The 24778-nt window shown below is 33.7% G+C and overlaps 1 protein-coding gene across 7 annotated transcripts in view; it reads left to right on the forward strand.

Annotated features, from left to right (window-relative positions):
- Cnot2 (CCR4-NOT transcription complex, subunit 2) overlaps window positions 1-24778 on the forward strand; it is an 86978-nt gene that overhangs the window by 60953 nt on the left and 1247 nt on the right. For 6 of the 7 annotated variants that reach the window (XM_013021626.1, XM_013021657.1, XM_013021616.1 and 3 more), the window contains 11 exons: window positions 5566-5713; window positions 6412-6594; window positions 8653-8732; window positions 11111-11236; window positions 12622-12746; window positions 13673-13793; window positions 13883-14039; window positions 17739-17800; window positions 17886-17935; window positions 19670-19770; window positions 20796-20940. In XM_013021626.1, coding sequence (XP_012877080.1) covers window positions 5566-5713; window positions 6412-6594; window positions 8653-8732; window positions 11111-11236; window positions 12622-12746; window positions 13673-13793; window positions 13883-14039; window positions 17739-17800; window positions 17886-17935; window positions 19670-19770; window positions 20796-20940 — 1298 coding nt within the window. The remainder of the gene's footprint in view (window positions 1-5565; window positions 5714-6411; window positions 6595-8652; window positions 8733-11110; window positions 11237-12621; window positions 12747-13672; window positions 13794-13882; window positions 14040-17738; window positions 17801-17885; window positions 17936-19669; window positions 19771-20795; window positions 20941-24778) is intronic. The other variant, XM_013021649.1, reaches the window with a different exon arrangement.

The following is a 24778-nucleotide window of genomic DNA, read 5'->3' on the forward strand; positions in this document are numbered from 1 at the left end:
TGTTTTTCTCTCTGAGTTTGGCTTGCCTCACTTAGCATGATTTGTTCTAGATTCATCCATTTCCCTGCAAATGGTATTATCTTTATTTTTTCTAATGGTTGTGTAAAATTCCATTGTGTATAATACAACATTTGTTGGATGCACTCATCTATTGTAGGGCATCTGGGCTGTTTTCCATAACTTGGCTGTTGTGAATAGTACCGCAATGAACATGGATTTGTAAGTTTGAAAGTAATTTTGGTAGGAGGAGATTATGACTAGTAAAGGCATAGGGACAGATTTGAAGAAAGGAATAGGGAAACGAGAAGCTTATTAATTGAATATATTATGAATACTAGAACAATAATTAGGAAATCTTTCACGTCCTGACAGAATTCTAGTTGTGATTGGATTTAATGCTATGAAATATAGTGGTTTATAACCCATACTCTCAAACAGGTTACTTAGAATCAGACAAAGTCACAGTTTATGCTGATGGGAGTCAGATATTAAAGATCCTTACATAATATGAAAGTTAGCAACTACCTTAAGTGATTATAAAAGAATATTGAAATAGGAGTCAAAAACTGTGTGGTTATCTCACTGCTTGTGATCTTGAGCAAATTTAATGCCCAATTTCATTTCCTGTATATAACACAATTGGATGATGCCTGAAATTTTGTGTACTTCTGAATCCTATAAACTTAGTGAAGAAGATTGTATAGTGAAATAATATGTATTTATTTCTTCCCTAAAGCACAATCTCCTAATTGCCCTTCTCTTTCCCCTGACTGTTGTCTGTTCTGTCAGCCTTTTTGCTCTAAGGTCACTTGCAGAGCCTGGGGCCCAGACTCTGGGCACAGGATAAACAACCTAGGGTTGCATCCCAGGGACAACAGGGATGCCTCACTGCTCTAGCACTGACAAGGATTGTTGGGTTATTTGTTTCAAGTATTAACTTGTGTGTCAGGTTCTCTAATTTCTTTTATCTAAAATGTAGGAGTTCTTAGTGAGCTTTTTATTTAGCTCTTTGAAAGCTAAATAATTCAACTTGCAGTAACAATAACTTCCAATACTTTTAGATCAGTTATTCAAAAGTTTGGTAAGAGGGCTGGGAATGTGGCTTAGTGATTAAGTGCTTGCCTAGCATGCATGAAGCCCTGGGTCGATTCCTCAGTACCATATAAACAGAAAAGGCTGGAAGTGGCTTTGTGGTTCAAGTGGTAGAGTGCTAGCCTTGAGCAAAAGAAGCTCAGGGAAAATGTCCAGGCCCTGAGTTCAAGCACCAGGACTGACAAAAACAAAAAGTTTGATAAGCACACATTCATGCATTCATGTGGGAACTATGAGAGAAGCAATATGTATGTGTTTTGCTGTAATATGACAACATGCTTGACATAAACAACTTAAAAAGATAGAAAACTTAGTTTGATCCCAGTGTTCTGAGGTTTCTTGTCATTGCAGGGTAGGCATGACAGAGCAGAGATAGATCCCATGCTAGCTCCTGAGACAGTTTTATAGGAAAGATTTATCAACTGCACATAGGACAGGTTGGAGATAAGACATTGAGTGAGATAAAGTGTCATTTAGGACTGGTACCCTTCCTCAGTATGGGCATAACATTACATTTCTACAGGAAGCTGAATACTAGAGAATGGAAAGGGTACTTCAAACTCTCTTGTGTCGATTAAGGTTTCCTCTACACACACTCCTTAATAAAAATTTCAGGGAACTTCATTTAAGTATGACTGTTGAGGGATTTGGTTACTGTTCTTAAGTTTTTGTTTTCCATATAACTTGTATTAGTAGAAATATTATTTAGGGCTACAAAAAGATTGAATATCGGATGGCACATCTTACCATACGTATTTAGAGATATCTTTGTGCATCAGATATAATTAATGGAATAATTTCCTAGATCATATTTAGGTTTTCTGCAAAAACATCAATGAAGAAGCCAATTCATTCATAATTGTTTGAAGAATTCAAAGATCATTTATTTAGAGTGTTCATATAATCCTAAAAGAAAAATATTGTACCTCCTTTACACTGTTCTTCATTCTTCAATCTTACTTACAAAATTGTGTGTGTGTGTCCTTTATAGGATTGTTAAGAAACAGGAAAGTGAGATAAAGTAATAGCATAATGCTTGTTTTTTCAGTGGTTAGTAAATTTTAATTCTTCTGTCCTCCTAGTCATTTACTCACACATATGCTCATATATACATTTTCTCTCCCTCCCTATCTCCCCCTTTTCCCTCTCCTCCACTCCTCTTCCTTTTCTCTGTCCCCTAGTCTGGACTTCTCTAATATTTTGGAGATGATTTTTGTATGATTATTTCCAATCAGATTAGCAAAATAGTAACTTTTCTTTTCCCCTGAACATACCCAGTTCTAATATTTTGACTGAAGTGTAACTCAGGTTTAATGACTTAATATATTTTGTCCTAAACCTTTGCATGTGCTTATTCAGTACTATTAATTCTGTTTTAAAGAGTTTAAGTTAAAATAGCCAAATGTTCAAGATCAGTTGTTTTGTTTTGGTCACATTCTCCCCTCCCCCCTCTCTTTCTGTTGTGCCATTCATGGAGCTTGAACTCAGTGTCTGGGCACTGTCCCTGAGCTTTTTTTGCTCAAGGCTATAGCTCCACTTATGTCTTTTTGGGGGGATATTTTATTGGAGATAAGAGGCTTAAGGACTTTCCTGCCTCATTGGCTTCAAATCGTGATCCTCAGATCTCAGTCTCCTGAATAAGTTGGAATATAGGCATGAGCCACTGGCACCGGGCTGACATTTCAGTTTTTAGTCATGTACTTTAATCTTTTGATCTTTTCATACTTAGTTCAACAAATGACGCTCACATCTTTGAATTTATTAGCTGTTTTTATGAAGTTGAATTTTTAAAGCTAAAATTAAACTATTTTATTTCAGCTTTTCTACTTTTAGGATTATGCATTCAAATGCCAATTCCGAATTGAGTAAATATTCTAACCTATCCTAGTTTTTTAAGAATTTTGTTGCTAATTATATCTACTATCTAAAATATTCTTGAAATAATAAATTTTATCATCCAACAGTAGGATAATATGAACGTAGAGTAGGGTTTATCAGTATATGTTTATAGTAATTAATGTGTGAAAAGGGTAAAAAGGTAAACTTAAAAAACTGCCAAAAAAGAAAAAATGACTGGTTAAAATTTAGAACAGCATCTGAAGAAAATAAACATACTTTAAAAAGAAAAGCTGAAAGGTTATGATTCAGTAGGCCCTCACATTGCTAAGAGAGATTTGTCCTTGGTTCCCATAATGCTGCCATTAAAGAACACAAGGATTTAAGAGATCTAAATTCTAATCCTGGTTCTTGATGTCATGTCACCTTGGAGAATTCAATTTACTTACCTGAGGCTCTAATTCCTTATCTGTAAAATGTCAACATTGGACTAGGTGATTTTTTTTTTTTTTACCTAAAATTCCATATGTTTTGGTGATCAGTAACTGGGAAACAGTTCCTGTTAGAAATTTGCAGCTGAGCTGACTTTAGGACAGAGGGGTTTGGGTAGTAGAATTTAAGCTCCCTGGGGCTAGTCTTCTCTGTCCTATTCACTGTTGTATCCCTGGCAGCTACCACTGTGCTCACCACATAGTAGGCACACAATAAGTATTTGCTGAACAAATTTTGTGAAAAGCTGAATTTGGGTGGTTGATTATGGAAGCATCTATAGAAAATGTGTATTTGAAGAAAGGAGATGAGTGAATTCTAAAGGAACAAATAGGCAGTTTTCTAATCTCTATTTTGTCATGGATTTGGAGAAAGTAACTGCAGCTAGTGGCGTTCTCATTGTCACAAAACTTGGATGCTAGTAGCTAATACCAATAATGCTAGTTACAAAGGAGGCTGAGATCTGAGAATCATGATTTGAAGCCAGCCCAGGAAGGAAGTCTGTGAGTTTCTTATATCCAGTTAACCAACAAAAAGCTGGAAGTGGATCATCTGTGACTAAATGGTAGAGAATCCAACCTTTAGCGAAAAAGCTAGGGACAGCACAAGACCCTGAGTTCAAGCCCCAGTACTGATGAGCGCGATGCTCATCTCTCTCTCTCTCTCTCTCTCTCTCTCTCTCTCTCTCTCAACCAACCTATAATGCCAATTTTCAGGTATGTCTCAGTGAAGTCTTCATTATTGTTTTTAAAGCTCTATCTTGTTAAGCCAAAGATAGAGTTCAAGCCCCAGTACTGACGAGTTCAAGCCCCAGTACTGATGAGTGCGATGCTCATCACACACACACACACACACACTTTCTCTCTCTCTCTCTCTCTCTGACTAAACCACACACACACACTCTCTCTCTTTCTCTCTCTGACTAAACCAACCTATAATGCAGAAGTTTGAGGTTGCCAATTTTCAGGTATCTCTCAGTGAAGTCTACACTATTATTTTTAAAGCTCTATCTTGTTATACCAAAGATAAATTTTGCAAAGATGACTGAGAGAAAATATTCATTCATTGCATATGTAGTATTCTAGTCCATTTGTTTAGACTAGGTCATAGTCTAAACATAGACCCAAAATTAGACAAAAGAAGAAAAAAATCACCTTAAATTCTTAGCACTAAAATCATCTACTTACTGATGGATTCTTACTCTGTTTTAATTTTTATTTAACCACAGTTCAAAATAAGTTTGGTTAGTCAGTATACCATTTTTCAACAGATTAGGAACAGAAAACACTAAAAGGTTCATTGGAAAGCTAGAGATAGGAGGCATTTATTAATAACAACTGACAGCTGTACATTCTTCAAGAAATAAAAAGGAAAAAAATGTGTGTAAAACTATAATAATTCTGGATCTTTAAGAAAATCTGTATTTCTTATCTGAATAAATATTAAAAAATAAATTTTTCAATCTAATTCATTTTTATAAAGTTTTATAACTTGTAAAGTTTTATAAACTTGTAAAAATGACACCTATGATGAAGCACATCTACCCCTTTAGCCCAAAATACTCCTAAAAAATATACAAGATCATTATACCTTAAAATCTATTTATATCTTAATTTTTTTGTCTCATCTATACCAGATGGGACTTTTTAATGGATGCTGGCATTATGTTAATAAACATAACAGTGAAAAATACATATTCATAATAGACTTTCTAAAATGCATTTGAAAGGATTAAATAGTGAAGTTGCTTCAGCAAAGTGAGGGTGAATGCTTTTTCTGTGTGCAGCACACACAATTGCAAAATTTCTTAAAGGCATATTTGTATGTACAAATTTTGCAACTATGCCCTTAATAAATTTGAAAATACTCATTCATAATATTATAACACTTTGTTACAATCCTTGATGAACATAATTTGTTGTAAAATAGAAATATGAAAAAGTAATACAAAAGATATTTAAAATCATAAATTTTGGGGTAGAACTTTTTTTGTTAAAATTAGAGTCCATTTGGAGTAAACTGAATATGTCCACTTAAAATATGCATATTAAATCATTTAAAATGTTTTAAATTGCCAACTCCCAGAAGATGGATATCAATTTCATTCCTGATGGCAATGAATTTCCTTCTTCTGAATTTTTTTATTAGGTGCACTAGGCCTTCCAATGAGGGGGATGAGCAACAATACCCCTCAGTTAAATCGCAGCTTATCACAAGGCACTCAGTTACCGAGCCACGTCACGCCAACAACAGGGGTACCAACAATGTCACTTCACACGCCTCCATCTCCAAGCAGGTATTTATTGATGGACTATCACAATGTATCTTTGTAGAGTAAGCAAGCTTGTAGTTTTTTAGTAAGGTAATTATTTGATTTTTCTGGCACAGTACCTTTCACTAGAAAAAAAAAAAAAACCTATGCTTATTTAAATTTGTTGCTAGTTGATAAGTATGGTGCAAGATGTTTTTTATCATGCAACCAGTATACTAGTTGGTCACCTGAGTGGATCAAGGTTTAATTACCTCCTGGGGAAGTTTTGTAAAAATCCATTCTCTTTCCTTAAAGATGTGCAAATTAAAATTACTCCTTCAAGTAATTCTAATCCTTGATCCCTCACCACACCACACATTCATTGCTGTAGTGAAAATAAAATAAATGACATAGAGTATGCATAGATTATGGAAAAATTAGAATGACATGAATTTTGAATAAATTATTCAAAGTGTATATGTGAAATACATTTGTAATTTAATAGTCACACTAATGGTTCTCTCACTTTAGATAGCACTTTAGTTCCACTATAATTTGCCCATTTTAATTTTGTTTTTTTATTTTAATTTTTTATAGAAGATGACTTAATGCAGGAATTCAATAAAAAGTAGGAATTCAATTTGAAAATATATTTGAGATTCTAGGATTAGATCAAATATTTGTAGAGAATTTTAATGAGTGATTGTAGAGAGCTTATTTAGTATAATGGACTTCTTTTGCAGGGGTATTTTGCCTATGAATCCTAGGAATATGATGAACCACTCCCAGGTTGGTCAGGGCATTGGAATTCCTAGCAGGACAAATAGCATGAGCAGTTCAGGGTTAGGTAGCCCCAACAGAAGCTCGCCAAGCATAATATGTATGCCAAAGCAGCAGCCTTCTCGACAGCCTTTTACTGTGAACAGGTAAGATGTTTCTTGATACTGTGTATAATTGTCTTTTGGGATATCCTTAGATTTTCCTTTTCATATTCCACACTTCGTTCTTGAGTCTTGACTTCTGTCTCATAAGTGTGTTTCATTTCATATTTGTAATGCAAAGACCCTGTTAAACATTGCCACTTAAACACTCCTGAATCTAAAAGTTTTTTTTTTATCAAATAAGTGTAATTTTAGAAAGCACATTAAATTTTTTTGTTGTTCGAAAGGGATCATTCTTAGGTTGGCACCAGAAAAGCTTTTATTAATGTCTTCCTTTTTAAAATGAGGTTGGTCACCTATGTGGTAAGAGTTCTAGGTTCATGAATAGGACTGGAAGGAGACATGTTTGACTATGTAGTTACACTTTGGTTAAATACTTTCTCAGATAAGATACAGTTTGTGCTATGGATACTTACTAACCAGAAACTTTTAAAGATTATGTATGAAGTGCTTAAGCACAATGTTGTGTATGGAATTCAAAACAATAATGAGCTGTTTTGCTTTTTCAAACTCTCTTTTGTACTGTTCATTGCATATACTATATAAATAATTGGCCATTTTGATAATATTTTCAAGCTATTTGGTTAATTTGTATAAGAATTATTCCTAAAAGTTTTCTTGAAAAACACCATTTAAGCTTGATATACAGATATACACACATGTGTGTATATACATATATATGTATTTTTTAAATGGGGACTATAAGAAGGAAAAGGCCTGTTCCAGATGTCATTGTTGACTCATTTACTTTCTTCTATATAGTACTTGTAAAATCTGTGTTAAAATAAGTTATAGTACATTTCCTGTTCAGTCCATATCCCATAGACTCCCAATTTTCTATCCATGAATATTTCTTCAATAATTTTATTGCTTAGTATTTAAACTTTTTGTAAACAGTTATCAAAATCTCATCTTGATAGCTTCCTAATTGCATAATATTGCTCGGGCAATATTATTTTTACAGTTTTGCATTATTCATTGAATGTATAAATTTTTGCCTCTCCATTTTTTCACATTTTACTTTCTTTTTTAAAGTCAATTGTCAATATAACATGAATTTCTAAAGCCCTCATTATTTGTTATTGATGAATTATAAATAAATGTTTTTGCCTCTTAGCATTTACTCTTATGTTTAAGGGTCCCTTTGTCTTCAGTAGTTCAAATGTGATGTTAAATACTTATTTTCATTTACTTACCTACTTTCTTCTAGAGTCTTGTTTACCAACTGCATATTATATCAAAAAGTTCTACAGATTTAGGCTGAAAGCTACAAAGAGTCTTCATACAGTTTAACCATGCTCAACACTAATAAACTGTCTTTTTACAGACAATTATTTGATATTAAAGATATATAGTCTCATTTTAGAATCTACATTAACATTCTATTGACACACTTAATTGTTTGGCTTTGCTTTAAGTTCAGCCTCATTTTTTCCTTGCCATGCTTGTTGGGCTTGTGCGATAAGAGGGAAACAGTATCAAATATGCCCTATTCCAGAATTGAGAGTATTGAAGAGAGATTATTAATGTGTTGTAGAACACTAAATTCAGTTAAGGAAAAATATTTAATTCAGGTCAGTGTAACATTTATTGAGTGCCTCATATCTTGAATACTTAAAAGCAGAGGATGGAAGGATGGATAGCAGCACATGGACTCTGTCAATGAGGAGTTTATACTTTAATTGGGAAAGTTGTAACAGCATGCTTCAACAATAAAGCAAGGAAAACCAAGTATGCTTGAGATTAGGTACATCTAATATCTGATAAGGTGGTTCACCAAGCATATAAAATGGTACCCTTAATTATGTTTACTTCTGGGTTCATATAAATTCCTTGTATTATAATCTGTTTAAAGTACTTTGGTTCTCACTCATGAAAATACTCTAGAGAAGTAAAGATTAAACTCAGAAAAATAAAATTAGAATTGATTTTGAAACCTATTATTGTTTTGTATGAGGAGACCAAAAGTTTACACTTTTGTTTCTCTTCATCTCAAAGTTAGTGTTCTTACTGTATATCTAAAATTATTTTCTATGTACCCAGTATGTCTGGATTTGGAATGAACAGGAATCAGGCATTTGGAATGAATAACTCCTTATCAAGTAACATTTTTAATGGAACAGGTAAGCTTATTCTGGAGCTAGTACCCTGTAAAAACAATATGGTAGATTTCTGAAATATGAACAATTCAACACACTGGTCTTTATTGTAGGAATTTTTTGTTGTGTGAAATGGTAGAATTTAGTGAAAATTTATCAGGAGTAAGTTTTAATTAAATAAATAATAGAGATAATTTTTTTCACCTGGCCTAGTAATAGGATAGTGATTGGTATTATAGCAGTAGAATTATTTTCTTAACATGTAGTGAGAGCAGATCAACTTTTTCTATCCTCAGCCCTTTCCCTGTGAGAAAAATAAGTTACTTGACTTGTATGGCATTCTGATTATAGAGATCCATATTGAAGAAAATGTTTACAGCTGCATGAAAACACTTACAATTTAATAGTTCTAATACTAATTTTGGCATTTAACCCTTATGGATTTTGATCCAGCTTTATGCATATGATTCAGAATTGTGTATGTGAAAAATGAATTGTGATTTTTGAAAACAACTGTCTTCAGCCTATTGGTTTATTTCTTTTATCAACTGCTTCAGAGACTGAATAGGGAGCAATAATGCTGCTTTGTTGTGAGTTTCACCTGTTTCCAGACACTTTTCTGAGAAAAGAAGTGAAGGATATTAGGATTATTGGAGCCAAACTGAGTGGGATTATTGAAATATATGTATATGTGTATGTACATACACATAGATGTATGATATGTTAGATGAAAAAATTGAGATGAAATATATGTTAAAAGCATGAGAAGTGTATGTTAAAAGCTGTAGGCTTTTAATTTCTAAATGTTAATGCATGTTTAACAGCATATGTTGATTAAACAAGATTAAAACATTTGAAGAGTTCCGAATTTTAGCGTTCATGATGTTAAAATACTACAAAGTAATATCGTTGTTTTTATTTTTTTATATTTTAATGTTTGTGTACTCAAACTGCATACCACAGTAAAATTGGAAACTTGTTTGTGTATGTGTATGCTAGTACTGAGTCTTGAACTCAGGGTCTGGGCACTGTCCCTGAGCTTTTGTGCTCAAGGGTCGCACTCCACCACTTGAGCCTCAGCTCCACTTCCAACTTTTTTGGTAGTTAATTGGAGGTAAGAGTCTTACAGTCTTTCCTGCCCCTGCTGGCTTTGAACCACAATCCTCAGATCTCACTCTCCTGAGTAGCTAGGATTATGGGTATGAGCCATAGTGCCTAGCTAAATTGAAATTTTTTTCCCAAATGTAAAGGAAATAAAATGTATCTGACAATCTTGTCATAGATTTTTAATTATGGTTTTATACATAGCTACAGAACTTTATAATGTAAAAAGATTGTATTTTAACTAAATATATTTTATACATAAAAATTATTTTCAATTCTTTTCGTTAAAGTATAAATTTGGGGTCTCATTAACTTTTTAGGTTAAGATGTATTCAGCACCTGTCTTGGAGTGTACTAGGGTTTTGTTTATCAAACAAGTAATCTTGAGATTCTTTTCATTATGAAATAATGAAAATAAAATTAATTGGAAAATGGCAGAATGATTCTAAGAGATGAGGTGGAGCAAAGATTAAACAAAAGCTATACATGGACTAAATTGTAGGTTAAAAATTAGGTTCTTGAAACATCAAGATAAAAGTTTATGAGAGTAGCAAAAGTTGAGGAGGGGAAAAGAGATAATTGAAATAAGTCAAAGTTGAGAATTTGGCTTAAAATGTTTCTATTTTTTTAAAACCAGACTGATTTTAAATGAATAAAAAAAAATTGTTTACTCAGTTTGTATTTATTGAGCGCCTACTGTGTAATAGGTAATAGAAATTTATCCATTTTGTATATCACATTCCCCACCACCTCTCCAGATTTGGGGGTTCTACTCCAACTTCTACCCCCTTTTTTCTCTATTACTCTCCCTCCCAACAAATACAATCATACATACTTGTCTATGTAACTGACAAGTTTCCACTATCTATGCCTTTGCATTTTTCTGGCCATTTTCAGGAGATAATGTCATTGTCTTATCTCCAGAAGCTCCAAGCAGACCAGATAAAATGAAAAGAGAAGTTATATTCCAACAGTTTACCTCTTGTTAGCAGATAAGCTATAAATTTAGATTGTCATCTTCACTGTGATATAATATACAATCTTAACTCCTTATTCTCTTTTTAATCTCTAAGATTTGGGGTTTTAGATATGTTGGTCGCATATTGCTTTCTTCAGCTGTTAGGAAATTCTTAGGAAATCAATCCACAGGTAGCTTTTGAGCACCTACATACAACTACTATGGTGTTCTGTTATTTAGGAAGAAGGCACTGTTGCTTCAAGTTATTTTGCAGTTATTTTTACAATCTTTATGTTAAATGTTTGTAGAATCAGTAACTAATATTTATTCTTATATTTAGATGGAAGTGAAAACGTGACAGGATTGGACCTTTCAGATTTTCCAGCATTAGCAGACCGAAACAGAAGGGAAGGAAGTGGTAACCCAACTCCATTAATAAATCCCTTGGCTGGAAGAGCTCCTTATGGTAATTAAGCTTTATTGTGATAGCTCATGGAAATTCGCAGTTGCATGGTCCTCCTCCCCACATATTTATTTGTGCTTTCTACTTAGTTTTTGTCATAGTATTGATTTTTTCTCCTTGATCTTCATAATAGAAACATTTAATGGTAAAACTGTGCAGAAACCTAAAAAGTAGTTAGTTTTCATTGGTATTTAGAAAATTATTTTCTTCTGGTATTTCTTAGTTTACCTTAACTGATTTATTTTGTGGCCTTTTCTATAATTTTGCAAATATTGTTTTTGAAAGAGTACATTCCCAGTGATTAATAGTAACTGTATATAGAAGATGTTTCTCTCAGCCAAAATTTCTCAACATTCACACTATATTGAAGCTGGTATTTCTTTGTCGAGAAAAGGAGTATGGTGGGTAGAGGGAGTCTATCCTCCTTACATAGAATTTTATCAACATTCCTTGCTTTCTCCTACTAGATGCAGCACCCTATACTCCACCCTCCATTATGACACAGATGTCTCAAGACATTGGCAGATGTCCCCTGGCAGAAAAAATGCCCCCTCTTGAGCACCACTGCTCATGAGTTATGTATAATTCTTGCAGATGCTTGATGATCAGTACTATTTTTCATTGCCATTTTTATTGTCTCTAATAGATAAGGTGTTTGGCTAAATAAAAATAATGAGAAGGGACCATATGCAATAACAGTACAAAAATTTAGACCTGAAAATCTCTGATGACAAAGTAGTCATTACTCTTTTTAAGCACATAATCATTTCCTTTGGGGAAGACCTGATAGAGATAATAGCAGAATAGTACTTGGAGGGATCAGCCATTCTAAAATAGACATAATATTTTTCCCATTGTCAGCGATGAAGGATTTATTTGCCTTTTTATTTTAATTGCCAAATTAGTCTTCCAAAAACAATAAAAGATAATCTTGTACTTGAAGTTGAGCTACTACTCCTCAGTTAAGACTACAGTGTTTTGAGCTTTCCCTCATAGGTCTGTTTTTTCATCCTTTTAATCACTTCTGTTGCTCTCCTTGGAATATCTCTAGTTTCTCCAGATTGTTCTTGCATTGTGGAGCCGCAACTAATAAGAGCCTGACTAATGACAAGTGTAATGGGAGAATTATTTCCCAGTTCTCATATACTTTACATGCATAACATAGACTCTTAAGAAAATCCAAAATAAAATGAATTGTTTTGTAATTTATTGCAATTTTTCTTGCTGTACATTACTTTGAAATAGAATACTAACATTTTCTTTTAAAAGTTATTCTGCCTATTTTTATTAGACAATTAACTGGTGTTTATAATAGCTAGTGAGATATTTAGTGCAATTTAGGTGTAAAAATTATTAATGGCTTATCTGAACTTCTTTTCACAACATAGTTGGAATGGTAACAAAACCAGCAAATGAGCAATCCCAGGACTTCTCAATACACAACGAAGATTTTCCAGCATTACCTGGTTCCAGCTATAAAGATCCAACGTCAAGTAATGATGACAGTAAATCTGTAAGTAACTGAGAATCATGTATGTGAGTGATATAGTTTTCTTCCCTTCATACTTCTCTTATATTAACAATTACTTACTAAATAATATTATAAAACTGTTTATCTTATGTATGTGTAATATTCTAACATCTGAAGAATGTGGAAAAGCTTTAACTTAGAAGATAGCTATTTTTTTCCTATTTCATATAGGTTTGCAAATTTCTGTTGAACTTCTCAGAGTTAATTTAGACTTTTATTGTAGTCCCTGTCAGCTGGATCCCATGAAGTTTGATAATATAGACTTCTAAGGAGCTGTGTTTTTCTTGAGTAAGTTTTCTCCTTGAAGAATCTTTATACACATTTTTATACCTGTGTTGATTCAGCCAACTCAGCTTCTTTCTGACTTAACAAATGTGTTTATTTCTTCCACATTTACTGAAAATAGCTTTTTGTGTGTGTGTGTGTGTGATGGGAGTTTGTATATTATTAAAATAAATCATAAAGTAATTGGGTAAGAATTTTTAAAAGTATGAATTTTGAAAGTGCATACATTCTTAGCTTATTTTGGAGATTATTCTTTTAGGTGATATACATTATACTATGTGTAGTTCTTCTTTTACTTAAAAACCTTGAAGATGTAATGTAAAGTATGTCCCAAAGCAGAAAGCCCTAAGTGCAAAAGATGACTTATTTTTTTCTTCTCACTTAAGATCTGAGATAAAAATATTCCCCTCTAATTCTCTCCTTTACATGCTAAAATGTAGTAATACAGAGTTTATTTATATATCATGAGACAAGTATCAGTTTTCACATAGAACTTGAAAAACAGGTAATAGTTTAGTACCAATTTAAATATAATGAAGAGTTGATAGCAAAGCATTAATGTATAAACTTGAATTTATATACTTAACACATTCTAATGTCACATTTAATTTTTTTCATATTAGAATTTGAACACATCTGGCAAGACAACTTCAAGTACAGATGGACCCAAATTTCCTGGAGATAAAAGTTCCACAACACAAAATAATAATCAGCAGAAAAAAGGGATCCAGGTGTTACCTGATGGTGGGACTTTATAAAATATATCAAAGATATTATATAACGTATTTTTTCTACTTTTCCTCAAAAATAAAAATGACTCTTTTTTTAACTAGGTCGGGTTACTAACATTCCTCAAGGGATGGTGACGGACCAATTTGGAATGATTGGCCTGTTAACATTTATCAGGGCAGCAGAGACAGATCCAGGAATGGTACATCTTGCTTTAGGAAGTGATTTAACAACATTAGGCCTCAATCTGAACTCTCCTGAGTAAGTTGGTTTTTCCTTCCTTCCACTTTTGAATGTAACATTTGAGATAATGAATCTCAGACTTGTGCTTTTTTTTGGTTTGTTTTGATATAGGATCATACTATGTAATCCAGTCTAACTTTGAACCCTCTTGCCTCAGCCTCCTGAGGGCTGGAATTATAGACAGGAATGCCATTCTCTGCACAGCTTCAAACTTCATTTTTTTTTAATTTAATTTTTTTTTAAATTTTTATTTTGCTGGTCCTGGGTGATGCCCCTGAGCTTCTTTTGCTCAAAGCTAGTCCTCTACCACTTGAGCCACAGCATCATTTCCAGATTTTTCTTAGTAGTTTATTGGAGATAAAAGTCTCAGAGACATTCTTGCTCAGGCTGGCTTCAAACTGGGATCCTTCAGTGCCTGGCAAACTTCAGTTTTTAGTTTCATGTCATCAAATTCTGTCATCTGCTGTTGCTATTCAATGTTGTTATCAGCTTAGTCTTTGGATCCTTCTATTTTATATTAATCTCTACATGATTTTTATTCTGAAACTATTCTTTTGTAATTTTGCAGTTTGAATATACACATATATGAGCTTTGCAAAATCCTGAAATCTTGATTCATTGAATTTCTTTTCTCCAATAATTTAGTCTTTCATCATACATCAGCTACATACATCTTTAGTCATCCTTTGATCTTATCATTACTGGTAACTACAGTCTCCATGCTTTTTTTTTTGGTCCGGTCGTGGGGCTTGAACTCTGGGCCTGGGCACTGTCCCTCAACTCTTCAGCTCAAGGCTAGCGCTCTACCACTTGAGCCACAGCGCCACTTCTGGCTTTTTTCTTTTTGCTTATGTGGTGCTGAGGAATCGAACCCAGGGCCTTGAGCATGCAAGGCAAGTGCTCTACCACTGAGCCACCTTAACAGCCCCCAGTCTCCATGGTTTTAAGTTAATGCTGCCATGCTGTCTGCTTGCCATCTGTTCTTCAGACTATGACTTTTGTGCTCACTGAATTCCTTTGGGATCTTTTAATCCATTGATTCTTTTACTTTTCAATGTTCCTTAGCATCCCTGTCTCTCTCTCTCTCTTCCTCTTCAATGTACTTAAAATAATGTTAATTATTTATTTACTTATGCCTTTAATACTTTGTCCTTCTTTCCCTTTGTCATACTTGCATGGTAAAATGTATAACCCTAGTTATAGCTTGACAGCTTTATTGCTTGGTCTTTTCTTCAGATTCTTGATTGGGAATCTCAGAATTTGGGCCTTAATAGTGCCAAGCATAATCATACTTGGTATGCTGACTTGTTCTTTTTTGGGGGGGTGGGGTGCTTGAACTCAAAATCTGGTGCTTTCATTCACAAGCTGGTTCTGTGTCTCCTGGGCCACATCTCTAGCTCCCCATTCACTCTTTTAGTGTTCCATCCAACTGTTTTCCACTTCTGGAACCCCAAGTACCTTCTATTCTTGTCCTTTCTATCTAATAAAAGCAGTTAGAATATCAGCATAGGTCTGCCCACTAAATCTTCATTTACTATGGCTTCCTCATCTTCTACTTTATTACCATTGTTGATCCAGTTTGTACTTAAAACCTTTCTTGAAAACTCAAGAACATGACTCATAAGAAGATGTGATCTTTTTTCCCTACTTATTAAAAAATACTTCCTTGATCCGACCTCCGACCTCCTCTATGAATTAATACCTCATTTCTTCTCTTCGGGAAGCAAAACATCTCAAAAGAATCCACTCAGTTCCTCCAGTTTATCTTCTCATTCTGTTTACCAATTCAATCTGAATTTTGCCCCCACCACTTCAATTAAAAACTTGGGGTAACAAGTTCATGAAATGGCCTCCATATTATTAAAATCAATGTTTGCATTAAAAGATCCATTTCTTCCTCCTCACTTGTATGTAAGAACACTACTCTTACCTGATTTAACTGGTTGATCTTTGTCAGTTTTCCTTGCTGAAACTCTTCTTTTCTTCCTGACTTCTTTATGTTAACATTTTTCCATATTTATTCCCTTAATGGTCATGTCTACTTTTGCAGTTTTAAATACCATAGATATTGAGACTCCTAAACATGTATTTTCATTGCAGTGTTTGCTCTTCTAAATTTGGTATTTCTAGGTATTTCCCTTCCCTTGAACAGAAGCCTTATGTCATTTTTAACTCTCTCTACTTTGTCTAGTCTTTTCCTAAAATACAGAATCTAATCACATTGACTCAATGGCTACCATTCTTGTTTGAATCATGATGCTCTATTTAAGCTGGATATTCTCTTAGCCAATCACAAGGTATCACTAGTTCTCCCAGTTTTGTCATTTCACACCCAGAACCTATGTTTTTCTTTTTTTTCTCAATACCCAGTAAGGAGTTGAGGTTCCATTATTAAAAACATCAATTTTTTTACAACCCTACAAGATCTTACATGGGGAAGATATGTCTCCTGCAATACTTTTACAGCTTTTCTCTTTGTTTACTATATTCTAACTTAAACTGTCCTTCTTGCTATCCCTTAGATGTCAGTTGTGTCTTTGTCTTAGTTTCTAGCATGTCCTTTTCATCAAATTAGTCTTCTACTGGATTATCTACCTCATATCCTTGATTATTTTGGTTCACATCTAACCACCTCTATGAGACCTAAACAGACCATCTTTCCTAAATATGCAGCCAGTTTTCCCTTCCAGACTTTCCCCTAATACATGTTTATATATTAAGCTAATTGTCTACCTTCATCCAATCATCCATTCTTAACCAGAAATTTCTGTGTTGCTAGCAGTCTTTATTTTGCTTATTTCATGTGTTCTAAACACCTGGAACAGTTCTTGGAATATATTCGGAACTCAGTAAATATTTGATGAATCTGAAATTTTGTTCCTAATTACTGATTTAGGAAGTGGGGTCACACATAAATGGGAAAGTAATGTAATTTAGCATAGAATTGATTAATTTAAAGCATTCTTAATGCTTAAGTCAATTAAGAATAAAAATTTAAACTGTGGGGCTGGTAAGGTGGCTCAGTGGTAGAGCACTTGCCTTGCATGCATGAGGCCCTGGGTTCGATTCCTCAGCACCACATAAGCAAAAAGAAAAAAGCTGGAAGTGGCACTGTAGCTCAAGTGGTAGAGCGCTAGCTTTGAGCTGAAGAGCTGAGGGACAGCGCCCAGGCCCAGAGTTGAGGCCCCACGACCAGACACCCCTCACCCCCCCAAAAAAATTTAACTGTATGCTTTGTATATTTTGATATTTATTGTATTGGAAGAATACTGCAGTACAATATATAGTAATAGGTGTGTGTGTAAAATAATTTAACTGTATGCTTTGTATATTTTGATATTTATTGTATTGGAAGAATACTGCAGTACAATATATAGTAATAGGTGTGTGTGTGTGTGTGTGTGTGTAATACATGTATATGTTGTGTGTGTGTGTAATACATGTATATGTTGTGTGTGTGTGTGTTTGTGTGTGTGTGTGTGTGTGTGTGTGTGTAATACATGTATATGTTTAGCTTCCTGCTATAAAATCATAGTAAACCCAAGAAAGGAAGCTAGAAGTAAAAATGTTCATTTTTGCATTTGGAGTCTGTTTTTCGTAGTTTTCTTTATGCATTTTGCATTTGGAGTCCGTTTTTCATAGTTTTCTTGATAGAAAGTAAGAAGTTTGTTTTTCTGCTTTGGACTTGAGAGTGGCTTCTTTTCTTCCCTTATTCAGAAATCTCTACCCCAAATTTGCATCACCCTGGGCATCTTCACCATGTCGACCGCAAGACATAGGTAGGAGAATCTATTTGTGTTCAGAACTTTTAAAAAGATTTTTCTGAGAATCAGTTAATAAGGTTTTTTTCATTTTATTATCCAGACTTCCATGTTCCATCTGAGTACTTAACGAACATTCACATTAGGGATAAGGTGAGTGTAGTTTATTATTCTACTCAGACAGCATGAATTTTATCTATTTTTCAGATGCCGTTTCAAATTCAGAGTGCAAAATACTTTCTAAATAAATAGCAGTGGTCCCAGGGATATGTTTTTGTATGTTCATTCAATTATATATAGCAATTTTACTTCAATTTTTGTTTATGATCTTAATGTTTCGATTACTTGGTTTATATTTTTAAAATAAACAATATAAGAACAGATAAAATACTTTCTACAATTAATAAAAGGGTACAGCCATAACCACAGTTGATGAGAATAAACTATCTTGGAAGATTGACAGATTTTCTTTTCATTGCTTGCTCTTGTAAGTAATTTTTGTCAACATTATATATAGATGCAGTGTTAGTAATGACACAACCTTGACTTTTTTTCCCATCATTTTAATTACTTACAGTTCTAATCATAAAGTAACTATTAATAGATTATTACTTTAATCTCTCTTTTTTTAACCTGAGAAAGAAAATAGGAAACAGTTTTTGCTTTACAGGGAAGAACTGATAAGGCAGTTTATTTCTGTGAAGAAAAATACATAATATCTGTATATTAGCCTAGGGAATAAATACAGTAAAAGCAATTATTACTTGTGCATATACAACAAATACACATTTATAACTAAATTACAGCACTCTGATTATATGTTATACAGCTATGTTGTCAAATAGATATTGATATTGTAGATAGGCACAATATCAAGGTTATATCCACCTCAATGTGTCTTTAGTACCTGAGTAATGGGAGGCAAGAATTACAATAGAGGGAAGGCTGGTGTTTTTTATTTGTGGATAGTGTGGATTTGCTACCTCCTCTACTGTAAAATTCTTGTGCTGCCAGAACCTTTTCTTAGACCAATTTAAGAAATACTGGAGAATTGGTTGTATTATCAACTGCCACATGAAAGGGTAAAAAAATTGTATTCAGAGAACGTGGAACAGCCAAACATTTAGATAGAACATCAGGTAAAAAGATATTTTGTTTGTGGATGCTCTCTAAGGTTTATTTTAATGTGAGAATTTGAGACTATTAAGCTCACCTACATGTTCTACCTTATAGAAGGAAATAATAAATAAAATACAGTCATCTCCAATTTTTTTATTTACATCCGTGAATTGCTGGAAACATACAACTGATTTGTGATTCATTGTTGCGCATTGATTCTTATCACCTTCACTTACAAATTTCTGTGTATCTGACATTCTAGTGGGATGTTTTCATATACTGTCACTTAATTTTATTTATTTTTTGAAATAATCCCCATAGTTGTCATTGTCTGCATTTACAGAAAAGTTCATAGATGTTAAATACCTTGAGCCTGGTCATATTTTTTTTATTGTGAAAATACTGTACAGAGGGGTTACAATTACATGGGCAAGATAATGAGTACATTTCTTATCAAGCATTGAAGCCTCCTCCTTTGTTTACCCTTCCCATCCCTTCCCAGCCTTCCCCCGCCCCCTCTCCCAGCCTGGTCATATTAATAAATAATAGAATTGGGATTTGAACACAATCCCTTAAAGTCAAGATTGTGAAATGACTTTAAGTCATTTAAGTAAACATTTTTAAAATTGGAACTATCTGTAATTACATAATAAGTTATCTGTTCTTAAATGAAGAGCTTATTTTCCACTTTTTGTTCTAGTAGTAACAGTCATATTTTAGGAATTTAAAATTTGTTTTACATTTGAGAATAATTTTTTTCTTTTCCAGCTGGCTGCAATAAAACTTGGCCGATACGGAGAAGACCTTCTTTTCTATCTCTATTACATGAATGGAGGAGATGTATTACAACTTTTAGCTGCAGTAGAGCTGTATGTTCAAAATATTTTATCACTTGATTATTATAGTGGATTTTTTTGTACAGTAAGAATTACCACCTGATATATTCCTTTAATTCATTCCTAAGAAGATACATTCATTTAGTCCCTGGTGCATCTATAATTGGCAGTTGTCTTATCTAATTCAAGTCTGTAAACTACCTTAGTGTATTGGTAGGAGGACATTTTATTTACATATGGAGGTTTGTTTTTGTAGGACTCTTGCCTCCTTTAAATATTATTTCCCCAGTTTATAAAGTGGTATATTTCCTTATTGCTTCTTGCATGAATTCTCATATCCCCTTAGTTCCTGAGGATTTAGGAGCAATAAAGGTTTGAACTTATTTAATTCATTAAAATTTTCAGAATAAATATTCTGTTTTAAATAATGATAAAATTATGTGAATTTAAATCTTTAATTCAAGTAGACTTGGTAGTTTTTTTTAACCAGATAATACAAATAATTTGATTGTTGTTTTAAAAAATGTTATCAGCTTTTATTGACTTTTTAGAGTAGCAAGAAATGAAGTTTCTAGAACATGACATGGTTTTTAATCATATTATTCATAAAACTTTTTTGGCGGGAGGGGTGTTAGTTATAGGGCTTGAACCCTGTTCCTGAGCTGTTGTACTAAAGGCTTTGAGCCACAGCTCCACTTCTGGTTTTCTGGTGATTAATTGGAAGAATCTCATGGATTTTCCTGTATGAGCTGGCTTCAAATGGCAATCATCAGACCTCAGGCTCCTGAGTAGCTAGGATTACAGGCCTGAGCCACTAGTGCCTGGCTCATAGAGATTTTAAAATCTCATTTTGTTTGCATAGACGTTTTCTTCAGCTGAATAAGGTGTGTGTATATTTTAATGGGATTATATTTAATAACAAGAGTCAGGATTATGGTACCATCCATATTTATGTATTTTACCTATAATTTTTTTGAGAAAACTTATACAAAATCTTTTTTAAAGTGTTTGTTGTGAGTCACAGGAAAAAAATAATCTTTTTTCTTTAAAAATTGAAGTTTTAACCGTGATTGGAGATACCACAAAGAAGAACGAGTATGGATTACCAGGGCACCAGGCATGGAGCCAACAATGAAAACCAATACATATGAGAGGGGAACATATTACTTCTTTGACTGTCTTAACTGGAGGAAAGTAGCTAAGGTATATTTTTTTCCATTTGCAAATGTATAAATATTAGAATATATAAAAGAAACCGTTTATATGTCCAATACACCCATTCCAGTAATGTGTTAACTAATGTTTGATAAGTCTTTTGCTTCTACCTCCTTCACTGAATTTTTTTATTTCATTAGTAAGAAAATTATTCAATTAAGTAAGAGATTTTTTTAATTTTGCATACGTTTTGAAAACATATATAACATTTTATATCTACTGAATAGCAATAAAGGTAATCCAGTTACATCTTTTGATATTATTACTAGTTAAATTGTACAAAGATAAGATTTTCCTAAAAGCAGTATATAGTAGTTGGCTTTTTACACTTCCAGTCATTGCAGGAAAAAACGTCTAGGTTTTAATTTGCAAATTAAAGAACATTTCAGACATTAGCTATTGACTAGTGATGTAGACTCTTTTACCAAATGAGAGAAAAGGGGGCTTTGGAAAAAAATTACTTTGTTCTATTTTGCTTTTGTAACTTTGCTGACAAAATCTATTTTCCAGCTACCCCATGTACAAATATTTCTTCAGTGTTTTTGTGTGTAGTACCTTGTGTTTTACTTCCACTAAAAAGTAAATATGTACTCAGACCCTCTAATACATGTTTTTTCAGACATTATTTGAGAACCTAAATATTCCATTCCTAAAGCAAATGAAGCACACTTGTTTTTATTGGTTCATCAGATGGTAATTACACTCCTTCTAGGGGCCCCAGAAGTATTCTAAACATTCAGACTGGTTACAGAGCTATATAGAACACTCTGTAGAACATTCTATAGAACATCCTATAGAACATTCAGGTGTATTTATGTGTTGTCCACAATTTATATATACATATAACCTCAGCATACAAAAGACATGTTATCAGTAATGAAGTTTAATATAAGGGAACAAGTAGGCACCAATGTGTTTTAAGCTTTAAATATTTTAAGGAGAATAAATAATATATCAAAGACAAACGTTTAAAATGAGTGAAAGTCAGAATTTGACCTGTATAATTTCTGGATCTGCAGTCAAATTTGTAAGGAAAGAATTTATACATTGATGAAGTTAATGTATTTAAATTCTAATAGTACAACATAGTTTACCAGTGTAAATAAAATTGTTTATGTTACTTAGATAATAGAGCTAGTAATTTCTCAAGTTACAAAAGGCTTTTTACCCTTTGTACATTTTTGGAACTAAAAGAGCCAATTGTGTTTCAAAGGATGATTTAACAAGAAACTATTTTCACTGATTTCAATATTCAACTTCAAACAATTTAAAAAATTTAATGCTTATATTACAGTGAGCAAGGATCAGTGCCAGCTACACCACAAATTAGAAGTATAATGATGGTGGTGGTGATTCTGATGTTTGCTAGTTTTTACAGAGAGTAATCTTTGCTCTTTAATTACTTCAAAAATGATTTAAAAAGGTCAAAGTCACCATACTGTACATTCTTTACTAATCTTTGTAAGGAGACTTAATTTTTACATTTGTGGGTTGAGGTATAATAAAATCAATTTGTGGGGGGGGGAGTGCCTTAGGCTATAAATATTTCAAAAGTAATGTGTTACATAAGAAAAGACACAGCAGAGCGCTGGTGGCTCCTGCCTGTAATCCTAGCTACTCAGAAGGCTGAGATCTGAGGATCCAGGTCAAAGCCAGCCCGGGCAGGAAAGTCCTCTGTGAGACTCTTATCTCCAATAAACCACTAGAAAACCGGAAGTGGCAGTGTGGCTCAAGTGGTAGAGTGCTTACCTTGCCTGAAGAGCGCAGGGACAGCGCCCAAGCCCAGAGTTCAAGCCCCACGACCGACAAAAAAAAAAAAAAAAGACACAAGCCTGTTAAGGGTCTGGATCCTATTACTTGGTGTGCCATTGTTACATAACTTGGGCAAGTTATATGTTGAGCCTACTTTCCTCTGATGTAAAGCCAAAGTAATATTTTCTGCTTTACAGAATTAATATATAGATAAGAATCATTACTAAATGACCCCATGCTGCTGACCACATACATGGTATATATGTGCACATCGGAGGGAAACTAGGAGGACACAGACACAGAAACAGGGATACGGGAAAACACAACAGCGGGACCCATCAGCTGCACTGGTCATTGATCCAAATGAACTAAGCAACTCAATGGCAGCAATGGGAGGGAGGTAATGAGTGGGAAAGAGGGCACAGCTGACACTAAGTAAAAATGTATATGTCACCCGATGTGGAAGAAATAACTATTGTTGTTAAAGCTCATAGAACTCATAAACTTTATAGACCACATTAAAGACAATTTGCCCCATGGGGGAGGGGGAGGAGACAATGTAGAGGTTTTGTCTAGCAAATTAGCTTTTTTATTAGACTTAAAAGTGTACTTGTTCAATCTAATTGTTAATGTATCTTAATTTTTAATACCTGAATCTGTGTCAGACTCTTAAATATCATTGTGTTCTAGGTTTTTATTGTAATTTCATAATGAAAATTTTCATGTAATTTATTAATGGAAACATTTAGTATGAATGTTTGAACCTAGAACTATAGGGTAAAATACATCAGTCTATGGTTATTAGTGTTACTTGTTTAGTCTTTAATACAAATAAGACTCATAATCCCATAACTGTGGCTCTATAGTAGTAGCTTTAAATTCACATTAGAGAATTAATAATTTTAACTGTATTTTTTTGTCTTTTCTTTTTTGGTACTGGGGATCGAACCCAGGACGTTGCACTTGCTAGGCAAATGCTTTGCCACTGAGCTACATCCCAGCCTGAGAATTAGTAATTTTAAAGCATCATCTTTCAAGAGATTGGATTTGGTTTGGTTTGGCTTTTGCTGTTAATGAGTTTTGAACTCCCTCCTTAAACTTTCTAAACAGGCACTCTACTACTGAATCCCCCTTCCTGCCCATGCTGGCCTGGACTGAAATCTGCCTATTTTAGGCTTCCCATTTATGTGGGAGGACATATGCACATCACCACAACCAGCTTTTTCTGTTGAGAACAGAATCTGTTAGAGTTTTCTCCTGATTACAATGAACAGTCTAGTTAATCTTTCAGATATGCCTAAAACAAAACTACTGTCTAGTTTTCAATAGCAGATCAATTATATTTTAAGTCAGGATTTTGAGATTAAAATATTGGAAGTTCTGGAGATGTAGGAGTTTTAAGCTCATTATTTCCCTCAGTTTTAATGAGGTTAGAATATGTTTGCTTTTTTAAGCAAATTGTGAATTATTCATCATAAACTAAGGCAAATATTTAGGTTTCTATACTTCACTAAAAGAGAAGTATCATTTGCTTGTTTTGCTGTTTCTGCGCTTGAACTTGGGGCCCCTGGGCACTGTCACAGAGCTTTTTTACATTCGGCCACTTAAACCACAGCTTCATTTCTGACTAGGTTTTTATTGTTTTGTTTTTTTTTTTTTGTCATAATTGGAGGTCAGAGGCTTATGTACTTTGCTGCTTTGGCTGGCTTCAAATCACAATCCTCAGATCTCAGCCTCCTGATAGCTACAATTACAGGTGTGAGCCACTTGCACCCATCAGAGACTATATTTTACATATCCTGTCATTTTCAGTGCTGCATATTAGAGATGTAGTGATTTTCCCCTTTTATTCTTAGTAAAACAGAACACAGAATTTCAGTGAATAAGTATTGTTGACTAGTCTCCTGAATTTCCCACAGAAAGCCTGTATTTCACTTAGAGGAACAAAACTGGCACGTCTATATGTGTGTGTTTATTCTTTCATGGAGTTACTGTGATTATAACAAAATTTAAACTCAAGACTTCACAGTAGCTAGACTTGCACTCTCTCATTTGAGCCAAACCTCCAGCCTTC

The sequence above is a fragment of the Dipodomys ordii genome, unplaced genomic scaffold, assembly GCF_000151885.1.
Source record: "Dipodomys ordii isolate 6190 unplaced genomic scaffold, Dord_2.0 Scaffold3, whole genome shotgun sequence".
NCBI classification, from domain to species: Eukaryota; Metazoa; Chordata; class Mammalia; order Rodentia; family Heteromyidae; genus Dipodomys; species Dipodomys ordii.